The 24,332-nt window shown below is 40.6% G+C and overlaps 1 protein-coding gene across 1 annotated transcript; it reads left to right on the top strand.

The window, feature by feature from the left end:
* The first annotated feature begins 288 nt into the window (after positions 1-288).
* On the top strand, positions 289-3,728 carry cks1b (CDC28 protein kinase regulatory subunit 1B). Its single transcript, XM_010752768.3, has 4 exons — positions 289-429; positions 667-734; positions 1,030-1,157; positions 2,119-3,728. Exons 2-4 carry the CDS (start codon positions 676-678, stop codon positions 2,166-2,168), a joined length of 237 nt encoding a protein of 78 aa, XP_010751070.1. The 5' UTR covers positions 289-429; positions 667-675; the 3' UTR covers positions 2,169-3,728.
* Positions 3,729-24,332: the final 20,604 nt, after the last annotated feature.

Genomic DNA, 24,332 nt, shown 5'->3' with positions numbered 1-24,332 from the left:
TTAGAAGTTGCTGTCAATTCAAAACAATGCTCATTCATTAAAATCCACACTTTAAATCCAGACATGATGACTCGATGGAAACATCTGGGTCACTAGTTACGCAACAACATTGACATGTGTCATGTTTTTATTGTAGTCCAGACTTACTGAAAATTACGTGTGACACGTTTTTTTTTTTTGCTGACCAATGAAAAGCACGCCTAGAGACTACGACGATTTCCTGCGACGGACAGAACCAACCAATGGCGAGCGGACTGCTCAGACGCGTTGGCCAATCGGAGGAGAGGAGGTCTATTTGAACGGTGAGGAGCGCGCTCGCAAACATTCGAGAGGGAAACAAAGGAGGAGTGAACATCTCGCCTCTGTCCGACGAGAAAAACTGGAATAATTGACTTTTTCTAATCAGGATATTCTTGTCAATCATATAAGGTAACCTAAAAAAGTTATTGGTTGCGTCCCATAATATGAAAAACACCCAGTTTGGTGTTTACGCAGCCGAAAGTTGTCAAAGATAACGTGATCTCGGCTAACTTGAAGGACGTTAGCCTCACTGTTAGCCACACTCGCTAAGGGATGCTAACTAAAACTTGCTGTCGCGTTTGTAGTTCTCGTGTTTTAATAATTTAGAGTCTAAATGTTAATCGGTGTTAAAAACTTCCCCATTAGGTGTCCGTCATGTCTCACAAACAGATCTACTACTCGGATAAATACGACGATGACAAGTACGAGTACAGGTGTGTATGGCTCATCTTTATACGACATGTGTCTTTAATATTTTGTCAAAGTTTTATTACGTTGTTTTATGACGATTTAAACAATGTTACCAAGGTTGTGTTGTATACAAACTGTTGTCAATAATGTACATGGTGGGAAACCAACACCAGCCACATGTTGCAGTGTCTGTGACATCAAATAATTATTTTCTTATTAAATGTTTTGTGAGTTTGAACATTAATCTAACTGTAGACGTTCACACGGTTATATAATACCATCTGTCTGTTTATATCCGCCCCTGTTCCTCACTTACAGGCATGTGATGCTCCCCAAAGAAATCGCAAAGCGTGTACCGAAGACCCATTTGATGTCAGAGACAGAGTGGAGGAACCTGGGGGTCCAGCAGAGCCAAGGATGGGTCCATTACATGATCCACCAACCAGGTATCTCATCACATTACAGTAATGTCTTCAAAGGATATATTCAGACGGTATACCAAAGAAGTCCTAAATGCCATTGTGGAAAGATTTAACAACTGTACTTTTAGCTGTTTCTGTCACATGATAGTCACAGATGGAAACTTTAGCACACATTGCAGAACTATCAAACATGGAAGTGCAAGAGTGAATGTTGTGGTTTCACTAGTTAATATCACAAGCAGAGCTTGACAGGTGGGTGTTAGGTTTTTTCCCTCTCTAAACAATATCTCGAGACTGATTTAAAAATGGACCCGATGAGGACACTGGATGGAAAATTTAAGCTTTGAAACCTGTAGCTGTAGTTTTTTAAATACATATTTCATAGATTTCAGAAAAGTTCAGTGCTATAATAAATGAGCATTCACAACGCGGTTATGATGAAGCGTGACAGTGAGATTAGACATTGTTAGACAGATATGTACAAAGCATCTTCTGTCTATGGTTTTATTGTAGAGAACGGTTTGCCTGTGGGCCACAGTAACTATGAGCAGCGGTGCTGGTAAATCTGCACAAGCTGAAACGAACCAGTCACATGACACAAAGTTGTTGGCTGATATGTTGCGAATTTGCATGCAATTGAACTTGTCCACTGTAGCGTTAAGTTGATTTGAAAATTGAAGCCCCCTTTCTCAGCCAATGCTGCTGTCAATAAGGGAACCGCCCCATTTGAGTCTTCCAGGTAGAAAATGTAAAAAATGGGTAAAGTTACACTTTTTTTGGAAGAGGTGGTACAGATTAGTGGTAAAACGCTTGAATAGATTTGGTGACCACAAGCATATGGACAGCAGGTGTCGGACCCGTCATTAAAAAAACAATAGAACAAGAGTTGCAGGAATCAAGTTTCCTCATCAGGAATCAAAGCATCAGAACCGTTAAGCGTCCATATCTCTCCTTTTATGTATCCTTTCTCTTATTTCCTCCACAGAACCGCACATCTTGCTGTTCCGGCGCCCTCTGCCCAGCCAGAAGTCATAAGAGAGAGATTCTCTGGGTCCTCTGGAGATCAGTCCTACTCATACGCCACAGATTAACGCATAATAGTGATCATGCTGTCAGATTACCAACCTCTTGTGTGGTAGGTGACTTGTTATTTGGGGCTGATCATGTTGGACCTGGAGAAGGACTATCGCATTTATGAACAGTGGTTGTGGAACGGAGTATGCGTTGAAGGAAAAACATCACCCTTCTCTTTGTGGGGCGGGGGAAGACTTCTTCATGTGTTAACAGCGACACACCGTCTGCCAGAAACCTTCAAATCAGCTCTCACTGTCTTTTTGACTTAACCTTATCTGTCCAACTTGATGAACCTGCTTGGATATTCCAGCTTTTTTCTTTCTTTTTTTTTTTTAAGAACAACTGTTATAAGATGTGGGAAGTGAAACTTGTTCAAAACATTTGAGTAATTGTAATGAGTGCATTCTGGGTCAGAACACAAGCCTGATAAACTAGTCGGATCCTAAATTTTTAAGTTTGACTCTGAAACATCAAATTGCGGTTTTAAGTGACATGTTTGCTGCTCGGTTTAAATGACACTGTAAATTGGCATTTAACATTTTTTGTCATGTGCATGGAAAGCCGCTTCCGTAGGAGTCGCCTAGAAACTAGTTTTGATCCCTTTTCCATAAGAGCATATTGTATTATATTTGGCCTATGTTAAAACAAATCTCTCTGATAGGTCTGATTGTACCAGTGAGCTGCTCAGTATTTATGAATGTGTTGCCCTTTATGAAATAAATGTAAACTTTTTAAAATCTTATTAGTGTGGACTTGTGTCTTGGCAGTATTTGGGGTTTTTCAACTACTGTACAATTACACAGAACCACTTGACACGTGAAAATTCATGTGGAGGCAAAAAAAAAAGAGGCAGTTGACAGCTTTGATGGCAGACGCCACCCTAAAATGCTCTTATAGAATAAACCCGGATCACTGACTCGGATGTTAGAAACACGATTGCATTTATTTTGGTATTAAATGATCTCACGTTAAGGCACTTGATTTCACTGCACCCACGCTGACGTTTGTTCACCTTCTGTCCCTCTTCACGATCACGCACTGAGCTGCTCTGCTGTCGTTGAGGCTAACATTTTGCCCTGAATTGTGTGATCTTGTGCCTTTTTTGCATGTGTAGGTGTAGAGCTGTTCTACCTTTCAGAACTAAAAAAAAAAAAAAAATCAATACAGGCAAAGTTGTGATGCATTTCTAAAAAAAACTGACATTAAATTGTGTTGGAAGTACCCTTCATGATAATTCTGGCTCGTGTGACTGGGTTACACTTTATTTTAGTAGTATGAGAATGACACTAGAATATGGGATTTTTTTTTTTTTTTTTTTTTTTTTTGCATTGCAACATTATGCGGCTGCATCAAAAAGGAAACATTTACTGAGCCACGTTTGCCAATTTGAACAGTCTGTGCTGGCAAACCAAAAAAATCCACCAGACCACAGCATGAAATTCTACTAAATACACACCTGCTCATCATTGTGTTTCCTATCTGTCGGCTGCAAAATAAAGGGAAAATGCTGCAAAAATGTGACTTACACTTTGGACCCGTCCTTCCTTTTACAAAAGTGACTAGATTACACTAACAGTTCAGTTAAATCATGAGCTGAATGGCATGATTGATCTAAAGTAAACCCTCGGATAATCATAAATGTACTCACGTGCACTCAATCGTTATGTAACATGTCTGATATCATTAGAACTAAGATATTTTCACTGCAGATGTTAAACAGATCACATTTAATTACCATAATCTTTAATAATCTGTAAAGGAATTCCAATCTGGCCCATCACAACAGTGCTTTTAAAATGTTTAATTTGATTGCTTTATACATTCATTGATGATCTTTGCTTATCAAATAGTAACTTCCAGTCCTTGATGTTTCTATATGTACCATTTATTTGGCTAGACTTGATCCAGTTGGTACTAATCATTGATCTGAAATAAAACTGAAAAGCTGAAGCGTTACCTCTGTTTACAACACCAGATCTTTGGCGTTCATGCAGCTTTTTTCATTTGACACTGATGTTCTACTTTCCTGTATGACCCCAGAAACTATCAGCAATTTATTCACAGCTTCATTACAACCTGACATGTGTGTCACTGGAATAAGTGTGAGCCAAAGCTGTGCTGTAAAGTTGCCATGTGTAAGGTAATCGGGTGTTGGGGCACGTCACCTTACCTGTCGTGCTATAATGTGATGAGCCCTGCTGGGATGAGGCTGTAAGACGACTAAATATTCAGACATGCATGTCAGGCTGCACGCCTCGTCGGTGTGTGATATTATGGTACAGAGCTGGTGCTCATTCAGTGGCTCAGTGATGCTGCATCTGTTGTCTGGCAATGTGACTGGACTCTTGTTTTTCTTATTAGTTGCCTGTGATATTGCCGATCTGACAATTCCAGTGTCTCCCATTTCATGTGTAATATGTGTCTCCTCTACCGGTAAATGTCTCTGCGAGCTTAATGGACAAAATGTTTTAGTGGATGGGCGAGTCGTTATGATGGCAGACGTGCATAAAGGAGGGGGCAGACACAGCATCTGCCACACATTTAAAAGTTACCTGCTGCAAATGAGCGGTGGATTATTGCTGTGCGGAGGTTTTAATGAACAAAAGTTTGGATAATTTAGAGGATCTGTTTTGTTGGTTCAGGTGTTGTTCGTAAATTTGGTTTCATTAGGTTCTATAATAAAATGTCTAGCCCAATGTAATCTCAACCTTCCAAGATGTCTATGAACTTTAGCCGCAACAGTTGCTTTGCAAGAGGTCAAAAGGCTTCAACAGACAGATGCACGTAAAAATGTTACGACAGCAAACAGTATTTAAAAAAAAAAAAAAAAAAAAAAAAGACACCACTGATATGGAAATATATTTGACCAACGCAAGAATTTTTACGCTAGGGCTGCGTCGGTTTCATTTGTTTTCTTCAGATCTCAAATTATTTATGTCATGGTCTGGACATAACATGAATAACATTTCCTTCGATGATTTCATATACTAGACTATTCTGTTTTCTCGAGACTCGTATTAATTATGCTGTTATCTTTTGAAGAAAGCGGAGGAAATAAAATGTGTGAATGGATGACCGCTTAGGGCTTCCGTAGATTTCCCCAATCTAATTATTTTCTCAATTAATGATTTGGTCTATGAATTGATTTTCTTGATTGTTTTGTCTGACCAGCAGACCAAATCTCAAAGACCATCAGTTACTATCATGTAAGAAAATTGTCAAATATTTTAGAAAGCTGGATCCTGTTTTGTATTTTTGTTTAAAAATGACTTAATTTTTGATCTTCTTTCAGGACTAGTTACTGTTTACCTTTCAGGCATTCAGCTGACATTAAAAGCAATTCATGTAGAATGTATTTTAGTTCTCAAGGTTGCTGCAGCGATAGCACCACCAGGTTGGATAACGCACGGATGCTGTTGAAATCGAAAGCTGGGGTGCTCGCAAGTGGGACAAAAAGTGGGGTAATGCTTTCACCGAGCTTCAAGCTGGAGGAGGCAGTTAAGGGAGGAAAGGTGATATTTTACTCTATTTCATCACAGTGGGGATCCCAGTGTTGCAGTTTGTCACTGGCCGCAAATCCCAGAAGAACCACCGGAGTAAACTGGTGTTCTTTTTTGTTTTAGGATATAAGTATAACCAGAATGTTATCCAGCTGCCTTTTGATAGATCACCATGCAGTTTGACTGTTATAACAACCATTTTGCATTCACAGACTGCTTGTGCTGTGAATAGATATGTGAATGCCACCATGTATTAAATTTAATCAGTATATTAGACTTTTGCTATTGCTTGTTATTAAAAAACAAAAACAAAAAACAAACCTGGTTGTCCAATAATTCAGGTACTAACACCTCAATAATATGAATATATCCTTGAAGCCTTTGTGACAGCAATCAAAAATACTCAATTTGTTTCACTTTAGGCTGCCCAATTCCAAAAAGGGGTTGTTGCTAAAAGGACGATGTCATTTAATTTTTTTCTGTTATAGGATATATAAATCAAAGAATAATTCCTGTTTCCCAGCTCGTCCAGCTGCCTCAGGCTGAATGCTTCTAGACACTGATAATCAGAGCAGACCGAACATCATACACAAAACAGTGATAACACAGTACATCAAACACAAAGAGCACATTTTCTTTTGCCCTCTTTGGGCTGTGGAGGGCAGTGCAACACAGCAAGGAAAAAGGAGCAGGCAGCGTACATGAAATCAGTTTTCTTTTTGCATATATACGTTAAACACAGAATGTTTATGACTAACGGTTATATTTAGACTGAATCTGCACTTTCTGTCTGTCAGCATCTTTTTATGTGATGCTGCTCTGATCTAACCAAAGCAAATCTGTCAGTCTGTGTGTCCCAGATGCACACAGACACAAACAGTAGGTGCAAACGGAGCTCATAGCAGCCTTGTCTGACACTGTGGGGTAGTAACTGCACAACTTTGGAAGTCACGGGTAATGGAGGAGAGAAAAAGTGTTGTGAATTACGAGGAGATTTCTGACAATTTCTGGAAAATGTTGCCAAGGTAATCATCGGGCTGTGATGGTCAGCAATCTGAGCCCCCTGCTGAGACTTAGAGATGTGTGGTGTGCAGAATAAGATGTTTGATGCCTTAAGGGGGGGGGGGGGGCATCAGTGTCTGCCAGAGGTATTATACTGAAAATTGGTTCTGTTGGAGTCCTGTCGGAGTTAAATGATAACCTAAATCTGTATTTACAGACTGGCTGGGTGCAGCAAAATAATGAACCAGTTTATCAGGCCGATGACCTTTTATTATATAATATTACTCTGAATGTGCTCATTTTCAAAGAAAAGATTCAGAGGATGTTTCACCCTGAGCGAAAATCTAGGGGTCAAACACTGAGTGGCTGAGCTGCAACAGTTATTTCCATTATTGATTAAGCTTCAGATTATTGTCTCAATTAAATGATTAATCGTTTGGCCTGTACAATGTCAGAAAATAGTGAAAATGCCAAATACAATTCAATCACTACACTAAACCCAACATGACATCTCCAAATTGTCTGTTTTGTCAAATCAAAGCAAATTCTCAGTTTAGAACATTTGTAAATGAAAAATGACTTAAATTAATGTATAATGAATGAGGATCATTTAATCCATTTAAGTAAGTGCTTCTCAAACCTCATCTGCCTGGCCCACAGTGCAAGTTAATGTATACCAATTAAATGTTTATTAAGCATTATCACTACTGGGGGAAACTGACAAAGTGTGCTGTTGAACTTTTGGAATAACAGCATCAGTCTGCAGTTTCCAGGCCTTTCCCTGAAGGGATGTAAGATTATCAACAACAAATTAAAAAATGGCACAAAATTAAGCTTATTTTTACTCCAATCCTTGCTCTCTTGTGAAATGATGTAGACTTGTAACTTTTCAGCCCTCCAAAAATGATTCAAAACATGTTTAAAAAGGAAGAATCCTCACATCCAAATCTTTGTTTGAGCTCTCTGACATATTGTATGTGCAACCCACATCAAGGCTACTTAATTCCCATTACTTAATTTCAAAGAATGAAACGTTTCTCTTTTAATGCACATGTCTTTCTAGGATCTCTTGTGTAAATGAGAAACTTAAAGGCTTTATGGAGGCCCAAACGCTTACAAGGATGTCTTAGTCCTTAAGAACTAACAGTTTTGCTTAATGGCATCTCATTTTTCTTCCCTGTCAAAAATCTGTCTGTGTTGTTCTTTACATGTTGTTCTGCTGTCTGCATAAATCTTGCTAACCTGAATCTTGATCTTGCAGCATCACAAACAATCTTCTATGATTTTTGTTCATGAATCATTCAACTTAAGTTACAATCAAATTCCCCTCGTTCCCAGGTGTTATGTTTGTATATATCATTGGGTGTCTTAGCCAAACTAAAATTTGGCATAAACTGTTACAACCTATTTGAAAATGAGGATACTGACTTTGCCGTTCTGAATGTCATATGCACATTGTTTTCAATGAATCTCTAACGGATATAAAGAAAAACATCAGCTAGTTGTGTCCAACACAGTGAAATTATCTAATTTTTGTTATGTAAAAGAACAATAATAACTGGGTTGAAAACAATTGGGTTAACTGAATATTGATCTCTCGGGTTAAGCTTGCTGCAGTGATGCAAAGGCGTACTCCAGGACTCTGACATCACTATTGGGTGTGGGATTGTCAGTGCATCAGACCACTAAGTGCAGACCTATCAGTGATGCTGAGGCTGTTGATGTGAAACAGGTCGAAAACTTTCAGCCAGAGTGTGTGGTGAAACTCTACCCTTCAGCCCCGGTGTTAAGTTACTCTTCGCTGCAGTATGTCCACTTTATACACACTAAATCATATTTAGAATCTCTTTAATCCTGTTTGTAGATGTAGTCTTACAAATACTTCCTTAAACGTTCTATAACATTCAGAAAACCTTTGTTAATAATCACCTTTGGCTGTTAAGTGAACTGCAGTCAGCATCCCTTTTCTCTTGCTCACACTCTGTAGGCGTGAGAGAGAGCATCCTCCTGGGCATTGGCCATTGGAACCATTGGCTCCATGATACTAACCAGCTTGTCGTTTGCAAATCACCCCATCAGCGAACACCAAGAAGCAACCAATGCCAGACACATGCAGCCAAGCCACAGCCAGCAGGCCAACCCCAGCTCTGGGTTAGTGGAAAAGCAGTGATCAGTCTCACCTTTGCCTTGTGCCATTACATCATTTATTGTTGCCTGAAATCATCTTTGATACATAAATTAGTATCATGGATCATGTTAGCTCATGAGGTTTTTTGGCAAGCTATAAATAACATATGAACTATTATGATATGGGATTACATTAGCAATCAAGCAGCTAAGGTTAACCAGTCAGTTGCAACCCCACAATGCAGGCGACAAAGTAACCTGAAAATGGCAAACCAGCCAAATTTGCCAGATCAGTTGTTAGCTGATGTTATTTTGCTACATTAGTGTGCTGATAACATTTAGAAGGTCAAGAGGAAGGAAGCTAGCGACTCGGTCGTGCTTGGCTTGGCAGGGGTTTTTTAGTGTGCTTGCTCTTTGACCCCCACAGCGTGGAAGATCTGGGTAATTTTTTTTGCCTTTACATGCCACTGAGCAGCTTCCATAAGAATAAATGAAACCCTGCCTCCAACGCTGTATCTAGTTCTCTTTATACGTCTATGTGCTGTACACACCGTAAGGACGTGAATAGAGAGGTCACTCAGGAGCGCACTTGATCACGACCTTTGGATTTCTTGGAAAGTTCAAATCCTTCACATAGAAATCAGTCAAAAGGCTGTTATAGGAAATGGCCTTCATATTAGCAAAAAAAAAGTGATTAATACATAAAATACTTTATAATCCTACATATGACCCCTTTAATAAAGCCTAGAAGACATTTCACTTTACATTTTGAGCTGTGAGACATAAAAACTGAGAATGTTTTGTATTATAGTATATATAGTTCTAGGTTTAAACTTGCTTTATGAACATTCATACAGCATGACAAAATGATCATGACAAAGAATCGTGGTTTGGTTCTGTATCATTGTTGTATCACATGTCCTGGAAATGGGAATTGACCATATGCCTCCATTTAATAAAGAAAACTTCTAAAAGAGCTCTGAAGTGTTATTAAGTTTAGCCAGGTACATGAATAATTTAATGCCAAATGAAAAGCGTGAAAGTGTGATTGAGCATAAAGCGGTGTGAAGATGTGCACAGCTAAGAACCAGAGGAGAGAAATGACGGAGGGAAATTTTACACTGAGAAAAGATGGTGAGACACAAAGAGACGGAGCCAAATGGGGCAAAAGGTAAGTCTTTACAGGAGAAGGTAGTGAAGAGATGTGAATGGAAAAGAAATACAAAAGGAAAAGTCAGAGATAGAAAGACACTGAGGGAGAGAGAGGAGAGAAAGAAGGTCAGACGGGGAGATGGAAAGTGCTTTGGCGCGAAGGGGTATTTATGTCTGGGTGTCGTCGGCACAGCGGGGTGCCTTCTAAAAGGAAGCCAAGTTTGATACAGAGTGCGAGAGAAGAGAGAGCTGCTGTTTGAAAGACGGCTGATGGAACAAAGAGCACAAAATTGCTCCATTAGACTGTCCAGAGAATCCTATTCTAAAAATGAATTTTAGAACGAGCGCGAAATAATTTATAAGACTAATCTATCAAAGTATACAAAAAAACCCGGCAATCCATTCTAAGGTTAATATTCTGTGAAACAACAAACTGTCTGTGATAAATTAATCTTTGAATAATACATTTTGCAAAATGTATAATTTAGTTAATATGATTTACCGATTTGCGTCAGTCTAATACTGTCCGGGAAAATGAAAATATAAAATGATCCTTTACTTCCTAAGACACATGACATGAGACCTTGGGGCCACAAGGGCAATTCTGGTGAAAATGAGTGTCATATATTAAATTAAAGCTCCTGGTGGGATCAGTCCAGAGGCAAAGGCGCACTGCTGAGCACATTATGAAAGACAAAAAGAAATGGAAAATAACTTGTTTCAAGTCTTAATACAATATTTGAAAAATCCCCACTGTGAGTTTCTCAGATGGGATGCTTTCCACCCACAAAATGAAAGTTAAAAAAAAAAGTGAACGTCACTCATGGTAACAGCTCGTTTGGGTCCTGGCGAAGTTTTTCATAACCTTGTCACAAGTAGCTTTAACTTTTTTTTAAAGGGGCATACTGTGTGCAATCTTGTTTTAGGATAATAAAAATGACTTACACCGATTAGCCATAACATTATGACCAGCACAGTTTTTTGAGTTATCTTGTTATCATGGCACCTGTCAGTGGGTGAGGTATATTAGGCAGTGAACATTTTTTCCTCAAAGTTGATGTTAGAAGCAGGGAAATGGGTAAGTGTAAGGATTGGAGCACATCTGACAAGGGAAAAATTATGATGACTAGAAGACAGGGTCAGAGCATCTCTAAAACTGTAGCTGTCCAATGCAATAGACAAGCTGCTGTAGCTCAAATTGCTGAAAAAGTTACCCAGACCGTGTACTGCGCTGTTACCCTTTAATGGAAACAGTATTCCCTGATGGCAGTGGCCTCTTTCAGCAGGATAATGTGAAAAGTAGAAATGGTTCAGGAATGGTTTGAGGAACACAACAAGTTTAAGGTGTTGACTTGGCCTCCAAATTCTCCAGATCTCAATCCAATCGAGCATCTTTGAGATGTGCTGGACAAACAAGTCCATGAAGGCACCACCTCGCTACTCACACGACATAAAAATCTTCTGCTAACATCCTGGTGCCAGATACCACAGCAGCACACTTCTAGTGGAGGTCTGCTGGAGTCCATGTCTCGACCGGACAGGGCTGTTTTGGTGATAAAAGGTGAACGTACACATCATTGTAATGTTATGGCTGATCATGTATAAGGCAACAAACAGATTATGATGTCATCGTACTGTAAAAAGCCTTACCAAATGTCACATAGCTAGACATTCCTTAATAACACAGTACTGTATCTAAAAGCCTTATACAGACTGTCTCACATAAACATAATAAAGCAATCTGTGATCTATAGATCTATAGAAGCATTGCATACATTTCAAGCCAACTCTTTGGCTAAAAGGTCTTTTAAAACACACCGATTTTGTCATAACGTTTTTCCCAGATAAGATATATAATAATCATAAATTCAGTCTAGTGTTTAACAGTTCCACTTTCACAGAGAATTAGTACTGCAAGACTAAATGAGGTCATAAATTAAATTCCAAGGAGCTGTGTTTAACACCACATTAATGTTATTGAACCATGGCGATATTGTAAAACCTGAGTGATAACCACATTGCAAAAATAGAGGCCTAAGCAAGGACATTCTGTACAGTCAAACAAAAGTTCCTCCTGGATGCTGAAGCATACTACATTTAATCTGAAATCCTAGTATGGCAGAATTTATTCTAAGGTTTGCCAAACTGTGGCACTTAAAATATTCAAATCATGCCAAAAAAAATGTGTGGCGAATACTCCTCTTTCATCAGCAAAATACATACAACCTTCATCATAATACAATGCAAACTTGACTTGTACTGACACCCCTTTTTTGCATCTAACCTACCAGTGGATAGTATTTTTCACCTCAGTTACTGTATTTAAAATGTTTGTTTGGGATTCCTGCAGAATTTTAATCCTGGCAAGATGTATTTATGTTAATAAATTGAAATCCGAAAGCGACCAATATTTGCCTCAAGTATAAATATATTAACTGACTGGTTCAACTCAGGTTTGATATCTCCTAGTGTGCAATTGAGCATTTTAAACCTGTATTGATTATTTGGCTGTTTATGGGCAGCGCAAGCTGTAAACACAACACTGACATTTTATCACCTTATGAAGTTTATATGCAAAATATGCTGGCAAATAGACGCCTATTCATAGATCCAGCAGAACAAAGCAACATGAACATTCAGTTCAAGTTTCTGGCAAATGTTAATCAATACTCACCTCTCCAACAACTCCTGAGATGCATTTTAGGCTCTTTGAGGTTGAGTGTGATATGAGTGAACCAAATGAGCGAAGTTGAGGTCTGTAATGCCAAAACAATGAGCTGAAAGAGGCTAAAATGCTGTCAAACTGAGGGAAACTGCAGAGTTGGGTCATAATTATCTGTTAGATTTGTAAAAACAAGCGAAACCTTTCATATTCTCTAGAAACGTGACCCATTGTTAATATAAAAATGTTGATTACATCAGCTTTAACACACGCTACACGTTTCATCAGACTTCCTGCTCAGCCTTCTGTAAGGATCATTTGAGCTCACACTGAAACTAAGCTCTCACACAGTGACAATTCCAATAAAGTTTGTACAAACACAAAGCCAACAATGTTGACAAAACGGGAGAAAGGCACCGTTACTTTGTGCAATTCCACTATAAAAAGAAAGAAAATACAAAGCTGCATGATGGCTGAAGATAACAATTTGGTCTGTCTGTTTCCAGCAAAGTCTCAGTCAAGACTACAATTTACAACAACATGTAAAATACAACTCCAACAATATATTAAAACACTGTTTATAACAGATCTTTTGGCAGCTGCCATGTTTGAAATTGGACCATGCAACTAAAACTGCCAACTAACTAAATAACTTATAACCAACCAACCTGCCAAAAATCTAACCATTGTCCAGATTGTTGATCTTTGAAGCAGGTACTTAGAAAAGGTGACCTCCTCAAACAATAACCAACCTGGCAGAAATTCTGCCTGATTCTAAAGTTAGTCTGGGACAACCGATTCAGGTTAAAATTAGGTTTAATCCACACAGCACTACTGGATCATTTTTTAATCTCATCTTGTCCTTGTTTCCACTGTGGTCAGTGCTTAGTCAGTACACAAGAAGGAGTTCCACCAAGATCTCAAATGAGTTCATCTACTCAAGTACAACCGAAATCTACTACAAGAGGTCAAAGCCTGAGCCAGCTCTAACTCATCCGCCTCCACTCCTGTTGATATAAAGGACTCCTAATGGAGTCAGCCGGTCAGGCATTGATCTGGTCTGAAGAGAGCGACTCTGGCACCTCTGGTGATACCGATTTTAAGATGTTTGGTCACGGATACATTGCCGTTAGAGGTATTGATCTAACCTTGCAGACTCTGCTCATCGGACTTTATGGCGCGATTGTGTAAGAGTTGTTCTATGAGTTGGCCTTATTGAAAAGGGTATTGAGATTGGCAGTGCGAGTTCTTTCATGAACTGGCCTGTTGGGATTGCTAGCGGCACACTGAGTCCTACAGCTGAAAAAATCAGTAATTCCTGTCGATATGAGCAGCAGGGGTCAAGCTGCCTGTCCTTATAATGCTGCACTGTAAACACAATACACAGCTCTTAGTTTCCTCTCCATCATTCCCTGGAGGTAGCTTTAAAGCTGACAGAAATATTATCCATCCATATTTTTGGATTATGTCCTGAGACTCTATTCAAAGGGAATAATGCTCAAAATGAAATCAGCCTTAAACACTGTGGCACCGGCTCATGTATTTTCAAGAGCTCTTTGTGAAAGGTGGGTTATAAATCAATTTTAGGATCGACCGAGCGCTTTATCTTGATTTTCAACCTTGGCAGATCCTTAAGGGGTCTTTTAAACATTAGTATATTTCTTGCACTGGCGAGTGGCGGTCGAAGCGTCTGACTGGTCTCTTTATGTAGAACAAGGCGACTCAATCTGGGCTGATTCAATGACTCACTCGTATAAACGAGGCATATTAAACTGCACCTGTTGATGGCTTGTTGGGAGCAAATGGAGTGCGGGTGATTGCGCGTATGCATGGTGTATTGATCCAACTGGTGGAGAGCTGGAGAGGACTTCCACATGGCCTTGATGTGTGAGATGCCGTCTGGACCTGGAGACTGCAGTATTGATCAGCATGTCGAGTCTTAAGTAGCCTCTCCATTCAGGCCCCTTGACGGCAACACACTTCCAAAATGACAGTAATCAATGGAAATGGTTAAATGACCCCACAGAACTCAAATATTATAAATTGCCTTGGCAGAGTGGATTTATCTTTGTGGATTATGGAGCACTGTCTGACTTATTGACCACTCGTGAGACTACTTATCGTCCCTCAGGATAGACATTGTGTCAAACCAGAGCTCCGTGTTTATGAACTATACTCCCAGTGAGTCGGTGAATCTTTACTTCTGTTCCCTCTCTGCCGCAAAAGACCCCCCTTTTGCATGATAGATAGGCAATATATGAGCCATTTTCCCCTCTTCATTCCTCACTGCTTGTAATCCAAACACATTTGAGTGTGATGGTTGTCAAATGGTAGCGGGTAATCAGACACAGACAAAAATGAATAATGCATCACAATATGTCTGGCTATCATTGTGTTGATTATTGTCAGAACGAGCCAGAGCACTGTTGTTGAAATAAAAAAGACATTCAGCGCAGCCCTAGCTCCACATGCAACAGCAAAATATACACTGTCAGTCTCTCTCTAACATACAGTTAGTATATACTTCAGCACAATAGCAGAAAGTTATAAAAAGACACAACTGCAATTGTCAGTTCCTTCCCCATATATTGTAAGCTCAAGAGGCGTGAGGGTAGTCAAGTCGTCTATCACTTCACTTTGCCCCAGTAGTGTAGACACATTGACAAACAGTATAACACAGACAATTGAGATTGATACAACCGTAGAGACACACGGAAAGCTCTGGATAGACCACAGCAGCAACATCGTCTTCTCATGAAAGCGCGCACACAACAGTTGGGCTCAAGTGATCAAGAAGGAGTGCAAACAGCCCATTTGTAGGTACAAATGGTCACATTAGACAGAGGGAAAATGACAGATGGGTGTAAGAAATGTATAAATTTGCAACATTTTCTCCTTTTGATTCATAAGAATCGTGCGAGCGGTGTGCTGATTTGTGCAGATCGTTAGAGAGGGAGGACAGTCTTTAGGAGGAGGACTCCTCACATCAGCGAGGGTGACAAAGACGGAGTGAGAGGAGAGAAAGTGTGAGAAACTAATTGTAAAAATGACAGCGGCTTTTAGCCACTTTTAAACAGCAGAGCTAAAAGGTGGCATGATGTCGGGTGCTTTATTGAGTTGTTAACTGTTAGGGATCAAGAAAAGGTCCATACTCAATTGTCCTGGCATTCTATTAGTGGCATATATTAGATTTAGAGAGAACTGACGGGAACTCCATCATCAAGAGCTGCACTGTTATGAAAACCATAGGCAAGAAAGGACATGCATGATAAAGTGACATGAATGTCCACAGCCTGCATATAAAGCTATAATATTTTTTGACAAGAGTCCGAGATTTTCAGTGCTGCTATTGCAATTTCTCAAAGCATTACATGATGACAAGCCTTCTCCATTTTTTTATCTAAGCCTTAATGCTTTTAGCCCCACTTTCTGAATTAGCTGTCAGCCACTGTGGTCTCCTTCTCAATGCTTCTTTGGAGCTCAAATGACTGAATTAGGCTCTACCTTTAAAGATAATTGCTTAATTGGGGTCTTTTCATATGCTGTCGGTAGCTGAGGACCTGAGAAAGGCTCTGATAACTCTATAATTATGCGGCTACAGCAGATACACACATTTGTAGCAGAGCTGTGAAGAATGAGCTGACAGCCTCATACTCTCTCTACGTCCACTCTCCCTCCACGGACTCTGAGATATAGCTAAAATTGTGGGGCCTCTTTTCTATACAAATACACAAGTATTTGTGTGTGTAGCTGTCTGAGTGTGTCTGTATTGTCAGAACTCATGACTGTATCTCAGTAAATGAATGAGACGTCAGAGTATGTCTGAATCCAGCTAGGCTGCAGGTATGTCTGGGAAAAATCTTTGCCTTTGCTTTTATTCCTGCTGCACTGCCATTGTCTCCGATTTGAAAGGTGGAAGAACACTATTACATGGTACATCTTCTTCCTTCTAGTACAGCTCTTGGATTCAAAGTGTCAGATGAAGTCTATTTGTGTAAGATGTTTTGGGAGGGGAACATCACATACATGGTGGCAGCTTTCCCCTGAGCCTTTTTTTTCTCCAAAGGCTTGGCTGTCAATATAACTTTGCCCGTAGAGAGCAAGAGAGATGTACTGTGCTGGTGGAGGGAGGTAAATACAGTTATGGTCTGAGGTGAATAACGGCACGGTGTCAGAGGAAGAAGTGGGAGCCAGAGTGGGAAGGAGGCAGGGAGTATAAAGAGGCAAAGAGGACCGGAGCCACCACGGGAAGAGAAGGAGGGTGGAGGTGGCGGGAGGGAGATTAGTTTTGCTCCGGTAACGACAGATCATAAAAACACGAAGGGGAGGAAAGAGGAGAAGAAAAAGAGAGAAGGGGGGAAGGATTAGTGCCACTTCAGGAATGACAGAACATGGCAGAGTGAGAAAAAGAGGAGTGGGATGGGAGATGGGAGGATTCCTGGGAGTTTAGTTAGGATTAGTTTTGCTTCAGGGACTGGGGATTGAATGAGGGAGAGGGAGTTGGGTGATCTGGGTGGCGTCATGGAAACAAAACCTCTTATCAATCAATTGTTGACAAAGTGAGACCCAGAACAATCTGTTTCTCCCTCTGACCCTGCACTCCCAGCACTCTGGGATGTGTATATTTACTGGACGTCACTGGCAGCACACTTTTATAACTAATGATACAGAGGTAAATAAAAGTGTTGAACTGCAGTGACCACCATGAGAAACCCTGAAGTCATACCCACAAATATACTTATAATTTTGTAATTGTTTTTAAATAATCAATTTTGTGTCCTATACATCAGTAGTTCTTAAACTGCGCTACGTGTACCATTGAAGGTACATGACCTCCCTGTAGTAGTACTTGGAGCTATCAAAATCATATGAGATAGATGGAATGTAATATAAAATATGTTTCTTGTAATATTAAGTTTCAGTATCAGCTTGGTGCGTAGTGACTATAGTTACAAGCTGCGGTAATGCCAAAAACTGCAACACCTCAAGTGGCCACTTGAGGCAGGCTACAGAACATTTCAATCACCATAGGTGTCCATGTTAAAATGTTCAACTTCACAGCAGAAATAAACATGTTTACAGCCTGGTTCAAAAAGCTGTTTTGGTCTCTATAGCTAATTTCCCCATTCGTGACATCTGTACTGAGGGTGATTTTTATATATAACTCACCTGTTCAAATTAAGTCTTACACCATGGATACACTGTCCATTCAGTGGTGGTCAGTGGTTACAAGCTAAAATGTGACCGTGAGATAGTAAGTTCAAAAACACTCCAATTGCGGGTCCAAACAGGAAATATTAGGAAGAGGAGTGCGGATCAGGAGTGCCCCTTTTCTACCATATGAGCTCTGAGTTCTGTTTAGGTAACAGTCAACAATAAATAATCTTCTCATTAGGAATAAACCCGCTTCTCGTGTGAGCTGTCTACAGCTCAACAGGGTAGACTGTATCTTAATGTCCGCCATAATGGAGGTTCTTCGAGAGACGAATATTTTCTGAGGTGGTACGAGGTGTAAAAAGTTTGAGAAACGCTGCTATCCATCAATGGTAGAGAGATTTCAAGAGTGAGTTTTTACCTTTTCAGATTGTTAGTGGTAAAACTATCCAGTATTTCACAAGAAATACCCCCCGCCCAACTAGGTAGAACAACTGTGATGTATTAATTTTGTGTTCGCTTGTAAAACCGTGAGTGTGATTGACCAGAAAATTTATCACACCACCTCATCAATGTGTTCAAAGCTCTCTTGTTTTCTGGAGGGTGTCCATCCCTAAAAATCACGTCTAATTACCTCCATCAGTTGAAAACAAGAAACTAGTTTGCAGCACATGAATCAGAATGAGCATCCACAGCTGTTCCTTTTTCAGTTGGCAGGGATCTCTTGTTGCCCCTATTTTTGCCTTGGAAATGAAAGATTTGCTTGTGAGATATTGTTTTTCCTTTTATTGAAGCAATCAGGGGAGACTTCAACAAAAAAATAGTGCTCAACAGGGTGTTCTTTCCTGTGATAGAGGGTATGAAAATGATGCAATAACAAAACATTTGGGGTGTTTGAAGTTTGCTCAAAAGTTATATATACATAAGAGGAAAAAATAGATAACAGGGAAAATTGCTAACTAGCTCCCTGGTTATTAGGGACTTTGCATAGCAGCCAAAAAAAAAAACTGCTGTGTTTAATGGGAATGAACACCACGCTGCATAATATCTTATGACAGATGTTTGTACTTTATGTGCCAGAATTTACATAAAGTAAGAACTGACTGACATGTTGCCATGCCAGGTGAATGGTTCTATGAAGCTGTGCATATTTTTTTCATGCTGTGCTCTGACAGCAAGTGATGAGGGAGTCAAGAAAAAGGGAGACTAAGAGAGAAAGCAGTACATCGGGTAACTATGACTAGCCCATTATCAGGGCTGGTTGTCAGTGTCAGCGGGCTCAGCTGTGGACGGCGGGCAACAGTAGCTGGAGAGGAACATTGTTAAAAAGGAGCAGCACTGTCAAATCTGGACATTCTCCTAAAGTGTACATGGCTGAGGTCACAGTGCGCATGGTTAACACCAGCAAAAGAGAATAACAAGTCCGGCACTTTGTACAGATTGACTCTGAAGACTGTCCCAATGTGAATATCAAACCTCCACCATGACAAATAGGCAACGAGGGCGAGGGATGAAGGGCCAGGCGAGAGTTGTGAAAAGAAGGAAACACGAGTGAATTGATGGAAAGAGGTTGCTTGGAGGAAGGGAGGGGTGGGAGAGAGAGAGCAAGAGGATATGAGGCAGATGGAGGGAGGGAGGTGACAGTGCAGGGAGGGAGAGAGAGACAGAGAAAGAGACAGAAAAGGGGAAGGTTTGTGTTTAATTAGCGGCCCTGGAGAGTGTCTTGCTTGAGCCAAGAAGGAACATGGGATGTTCTCTAATTGGCCCTGCTCTGTGGCGGGGGGGGGGGGGGGGGGGGGGGGGTGGGGGGCTCGAAAAAGAGGAGACAGACACAAGAGGGAGGACAAGAAAAGGAGGAGGAATGACTGGACTTTTGTCTGCTCGGCTGCACATGTATATGAGCAGGCTGTGTTTGTCTATAGAGAGAGAGATAAAGTATTTATGCGGATTTGACAAAAACGTACTCGTGTGGACGGGCCCTAAGTTAATTAGTAAGTTCTGAAAAATGTTCTAATTGCGTCTAATTCGTTGCTCATCGATATCATCTTGCTTCAGAGTAATTATACTTCCTATCTTTTCTCGTTTTATTGGACGCAGTTGTGCATGTAGCGGTAAATATTGAGAGTCTGACGTCAACCCTGTGAGTAGAGCTGGATTTATATTGACTTGCTATGTTGGCATTGATGTTACAAACTGCACTAGCGTGTTCTTGTTGCACTGTACCTTTTATGTACTTTTAGTGTAGTTCTGAAATTATCAGTTTGGACTCAGTTTGGACTTGTCAATCCTCCACTTAGGTGGAGGAATGACGAGTAACTCTTCCCTGAAGCGTGTAGGCTGTTATAGCAGCATATTGTGTTAGAACCATAGACAGTATGGACATAGTGTCCATGACATCGGCCACAGGTTTCTGGAGAGCCATTGTGAAGCTCAGTGTATGACTCTGGCCGTCGTCATCTTGGCAGTCTCCGCCAGCTTCTGGCTAGTCCATAAAATTGGTGAAACTGAGGTGTGCTGAATGAAGCCTGGCAACCTGTAACAGTATACTAACTTTAAGCCTTAATATAGTTTGAACAGGTGAGTTCTATAAAGATTCAATAGTTCAGTTGTCATGAACCGGGAAAATAGCCATAGAGAGCAAAACTGCTTTTTGAAACAATTGTATTTCTGCTTTAAAGTTGGATAATTTAATATGGAGGCATACAGAGATTGACTTGTTCTGTAGCCAGCCTCAAGTGGCAGCTTGAGGAACTGTAGTTTTTAGCACTTTGGGTTAGGTGTTGGCTTCACAGCCACAGAGGTTGCCGCTTTGTTGCAATGAGATGTTCACCCATTACATATAGGTCTAATGTTTGTGTGTCTAAGTATAGAGTACAGTTGTAGGGGGCGGTAGTAGATGGTAACAATAGATGGAGGTGAGATAGATACATAATAAATAAAAAAATACATATCTTTCTCAAAATCATATATATAAGTATTGACGCATTCATAGCAACGTGTGTATTTCACCACACAGGGTCAAGGAGAAACTTGGTTGCCATGACACGCAACAAAGAGGAGTGGAGAGAAAGCTCAGAGGATATGAATAAGGGAGCAGGAGAGATGGATGAGGGGAGTGGGGAGAGGCAGGAGAGAGACAGAGATGGATGGAGTGAAGAGTCTGGCTGTACAGGGGCACAGCTATGGAGAGAGACAATTCACAGATGCACAGAGGAGATCTGGGAGAGGCTTTGGAAAAATGACAAGTCAAGAAGTTGTGGAAGGAGGGATAATGAGCAAAGACAGAGAGGAAGGAGTGTGTGTTTGTGTGCAAAAGGGAGAGAGAGAGAGACCGAGGCCTTGAGGGAGACGTGGCGAAGAAAGGGGAGTTTATTGGAGAGAATTTAGAAGGGAGAGGAGGAGATGAGCGCGGAGAGGTGCAAAAAACAAGAAGATTCAGGCAATGTTTTGAGAAAATAACTGTGACAGAAGGGAAAAAGAGAAAGGGACCGTCCAGAAACAAATCACGCCAGCTCAGCACGTTCTTCTTCATCCACCCCATTTAAGATGGTGGCATTATTCTAACCATAGCCCTAATCAATACTTGTGACAACATATTGGTGATCAATCAAAGTGCCAGGACAGAATTGATCATGCTCAGTCAAATGTGACATAAACAAGGACTAGCGGTCGATATGATGTTAGTGTATTCAGTCCAAGACAAACACTCTGTATCTCAATTAACTGCTCATTTTGTCACTGTATACTTTGATAAACAGAGTCATTTATGCACACCTAAACAGCGGCAGTGAAATATGGAGTGTCTGAGCGACCTCTGGCCAAAACAGACTTAAGCAGGAACTTGTATCTCATTGTTAGCACAGCTGAATTATTTATATCTCTATGCCTTTTACCTTACCTGTATCCAGTCAAGAAGAAAAATGCATATTGAGCTATCGCTTTAATAAGATGTGTTTCTCACTGTCGCATGCGCAGGGTGGAAAAAGTAAATTATAAACAAGTGTGCATGCAACATGTATGCCGGAAGCATTGAAGTTTAATGCTTTAGTTTGAGCACCTTACTGAAGAGACAATCAGCAGAGAAAGAGTCTTTATCCCCCTGCAAAATTAATAACACAGCACACCACAGCAAAACAATCAGATAGTGAAGAGCCACAAGAGGTGCCTTAATTATAGGTAGGAGCTAATTATGCTAGATTGAAGTTATGCTTGCTGCACAGATGTCACCATATAATGAGGCAGAGCAGAGCGAGGGTCCACGGACCACACATCTCGATGCCGAGGTCACACCAGATCCGATAGCAGATTTAAAATCTTTATTAAAGCTCTGATAATTGTGCAGCCTATTGGATGTAAATGAAGCTCGAAGATCGATACCCCGGCACTCGCATCAGTCTAATGGAGAATAGAGTGACGGTGATACATGGTTAGAACCGTGCTGCTTCGCATTACGGATAACCCTTTCTAACCCTGTGTATCCGCCACACCTGCAATTAAACGATAGTGCCTGTGGGAGAGAGCGAGCAGGAGAGAGGCCCGCTGTTCAAAGCACAGATGCTTCTATGACAGCTAAATGATACTCTGCCTGACCTCGGGTGTAGCTAGCCGAGGCGCATTGGGAGCTCTCGGAGCTGTAATGCACCATTATGATATCGAACGTCCGATAGCTCCCCACCACCGCTTCTCCTATCTCCACCCCCGCCATCTTCCACACAAACCCCTCTGCTCCTCCTCCTTTCCAACCCATTCAGTGCTGAGGCATCGAATGGGAGACACATTAGTGTGATTACCAGGAGTTTAAAAAACCCTGAGGAGAAAGCAGAATGGCTAAATTGACCAGATTACTGAGACTAATTGGTCCAATCCCAAACTGGTTTATTAATGTGTGTGAGGAGATAATGAAGCATGCTACTGGATGCAAAGTATGAAATGTGTGAATAACACACATGCAAACACCATGCAAAGTACACATGTGGAAGACACACACATGCAGACACACACACACACACACCTATCCTTGTCTTTTTGGTATTGTAGGGACGCAAGTCAGACCATGCATTCTGGGAACAACCCTTTCTGGTGGTTGTAAAGACCTGAAAAAATATCAGGCAGTTTCCTGGACTGAACATAAACAGAACATATCATTGTTTTTGTTAACAAAGTAGACTCCTTCGACCAGACAAGGAACCACTTTCTGGGGACATATTTATTGCATTACCTGTTTTCAGATAGTTGAGATAGTTATGTGTGGCACAGGGTGGACTAATGAGATCTTTCATAAAGGGTTCAACTAAATTACAATAACATATTTTTAAAGTTTTTATTAAGTTCTGAGACTTTCGCCTCTGAGGTTTCTGCCTCCACCACCAAAGCAGTTTCTATGCAACCCTGTTGGTGTATGCTTAAATATAACTAACTTACAGGAGACTAATTATAAGCACAGCACTGAGCAACACTCTATGGCACAAAAGATTCATAATGACAATGTTTCGATCCCACTTGCATGTTCAACAGGTTAGCAATCTCACCCAAGTGGGATCAATGCGAAAACGTTTTGTCAGCGGCAAAGTACCACATGGATTACAGTTTTTATCAACATAATTAGGAACCATTAATTAACTGTATTTGTATCTGGCAAGTCACTAAATGTTGATACTGAACATATCAGTACAATATTTTTTTTGCCTACAATATCCACTCTTGAAAGATGATATCCTCTCCTAGGAGCTAAAGCGTGATTTAGTTCAAAAATTGAGTCAACAGTGAGACATGGTTTGTTAATTAACATTTAACTAAACTACAAACCCTCACAGGCACCAAGTCAGGATGCAAATCTTTGTCTCTGGTGTCATAGTCCTGACGTTGTACTTCAACCCTCCCCAAGTCTCTGTTAGGTATAAGTTTACATCAACAGTAGTAGTAGTTTCTACGAGATAGGGGAGCCCTAGAAAAACTATTCACATTGCTTCAGGTAAGAGATGTCAGTGCCATAAACACAAAGGAAATTCCATCCACCTCCATAGAGGCAGAAATCTGGTATCTCCAAACCTGGATAAATAAAACAAAACTATCTCATAGATAAAGAGAAAATGTTTTGAGCATATGAGATAGAGAGAATAAAAAATTAATCAGAATGATGTTTAGAAGCAGCAAAAGGAAAGAAGTGCGTGTTTCCTCAGTTCTGAAGGCCTCCATCGGTTCATCGCCCCTTCACTCCACAAGCCATCCCTCCATCACAGAGTGAGAGAGGGGAACGGACAGCATTGCCTGAAGCCAACAGAGCAGTAGAGCGAACAGCAGAGAGAGGGGGAAAGAGAGAAAGTGAGAAACACAAAACAGAGGTGGGGGGAGAGGATGGCAGAGCCAGGTGTGGAGAAGAGAAATACAGAAAGACAGAGCAAGAGAGCATGAGAGAGACGCAAATGCTACCCATAGAAGTTGTCCTCTCCTCTGGTTATCCTCCATCACCCTGCCTATGTTTTCTCCATCCCTGTGACTCTCTTCATGGCCCTTTGGCTCCGTGACCCC

This window comes from Larimichthys crocea, chromosome XIII, assembly GCF_000972845.2.
Source record: "Larimichthys crocea isolate SSNF chromosome XIII, L_crocea_2.0, whole genome shotgun sequence".
In the NCBI taxonomy this organism is placed as follows: domain Eukaryota; kingdom Metazoa; phylum Chordata; class Actinopteri; family Sciaenidae; genus Larimichthys; species Larimichthys crocea.
The sequence above is the reverse complement of the archived record's forward strand: the minus strand, read 5'-3'. Positions and strand labels throughout refer to the sequence as shown.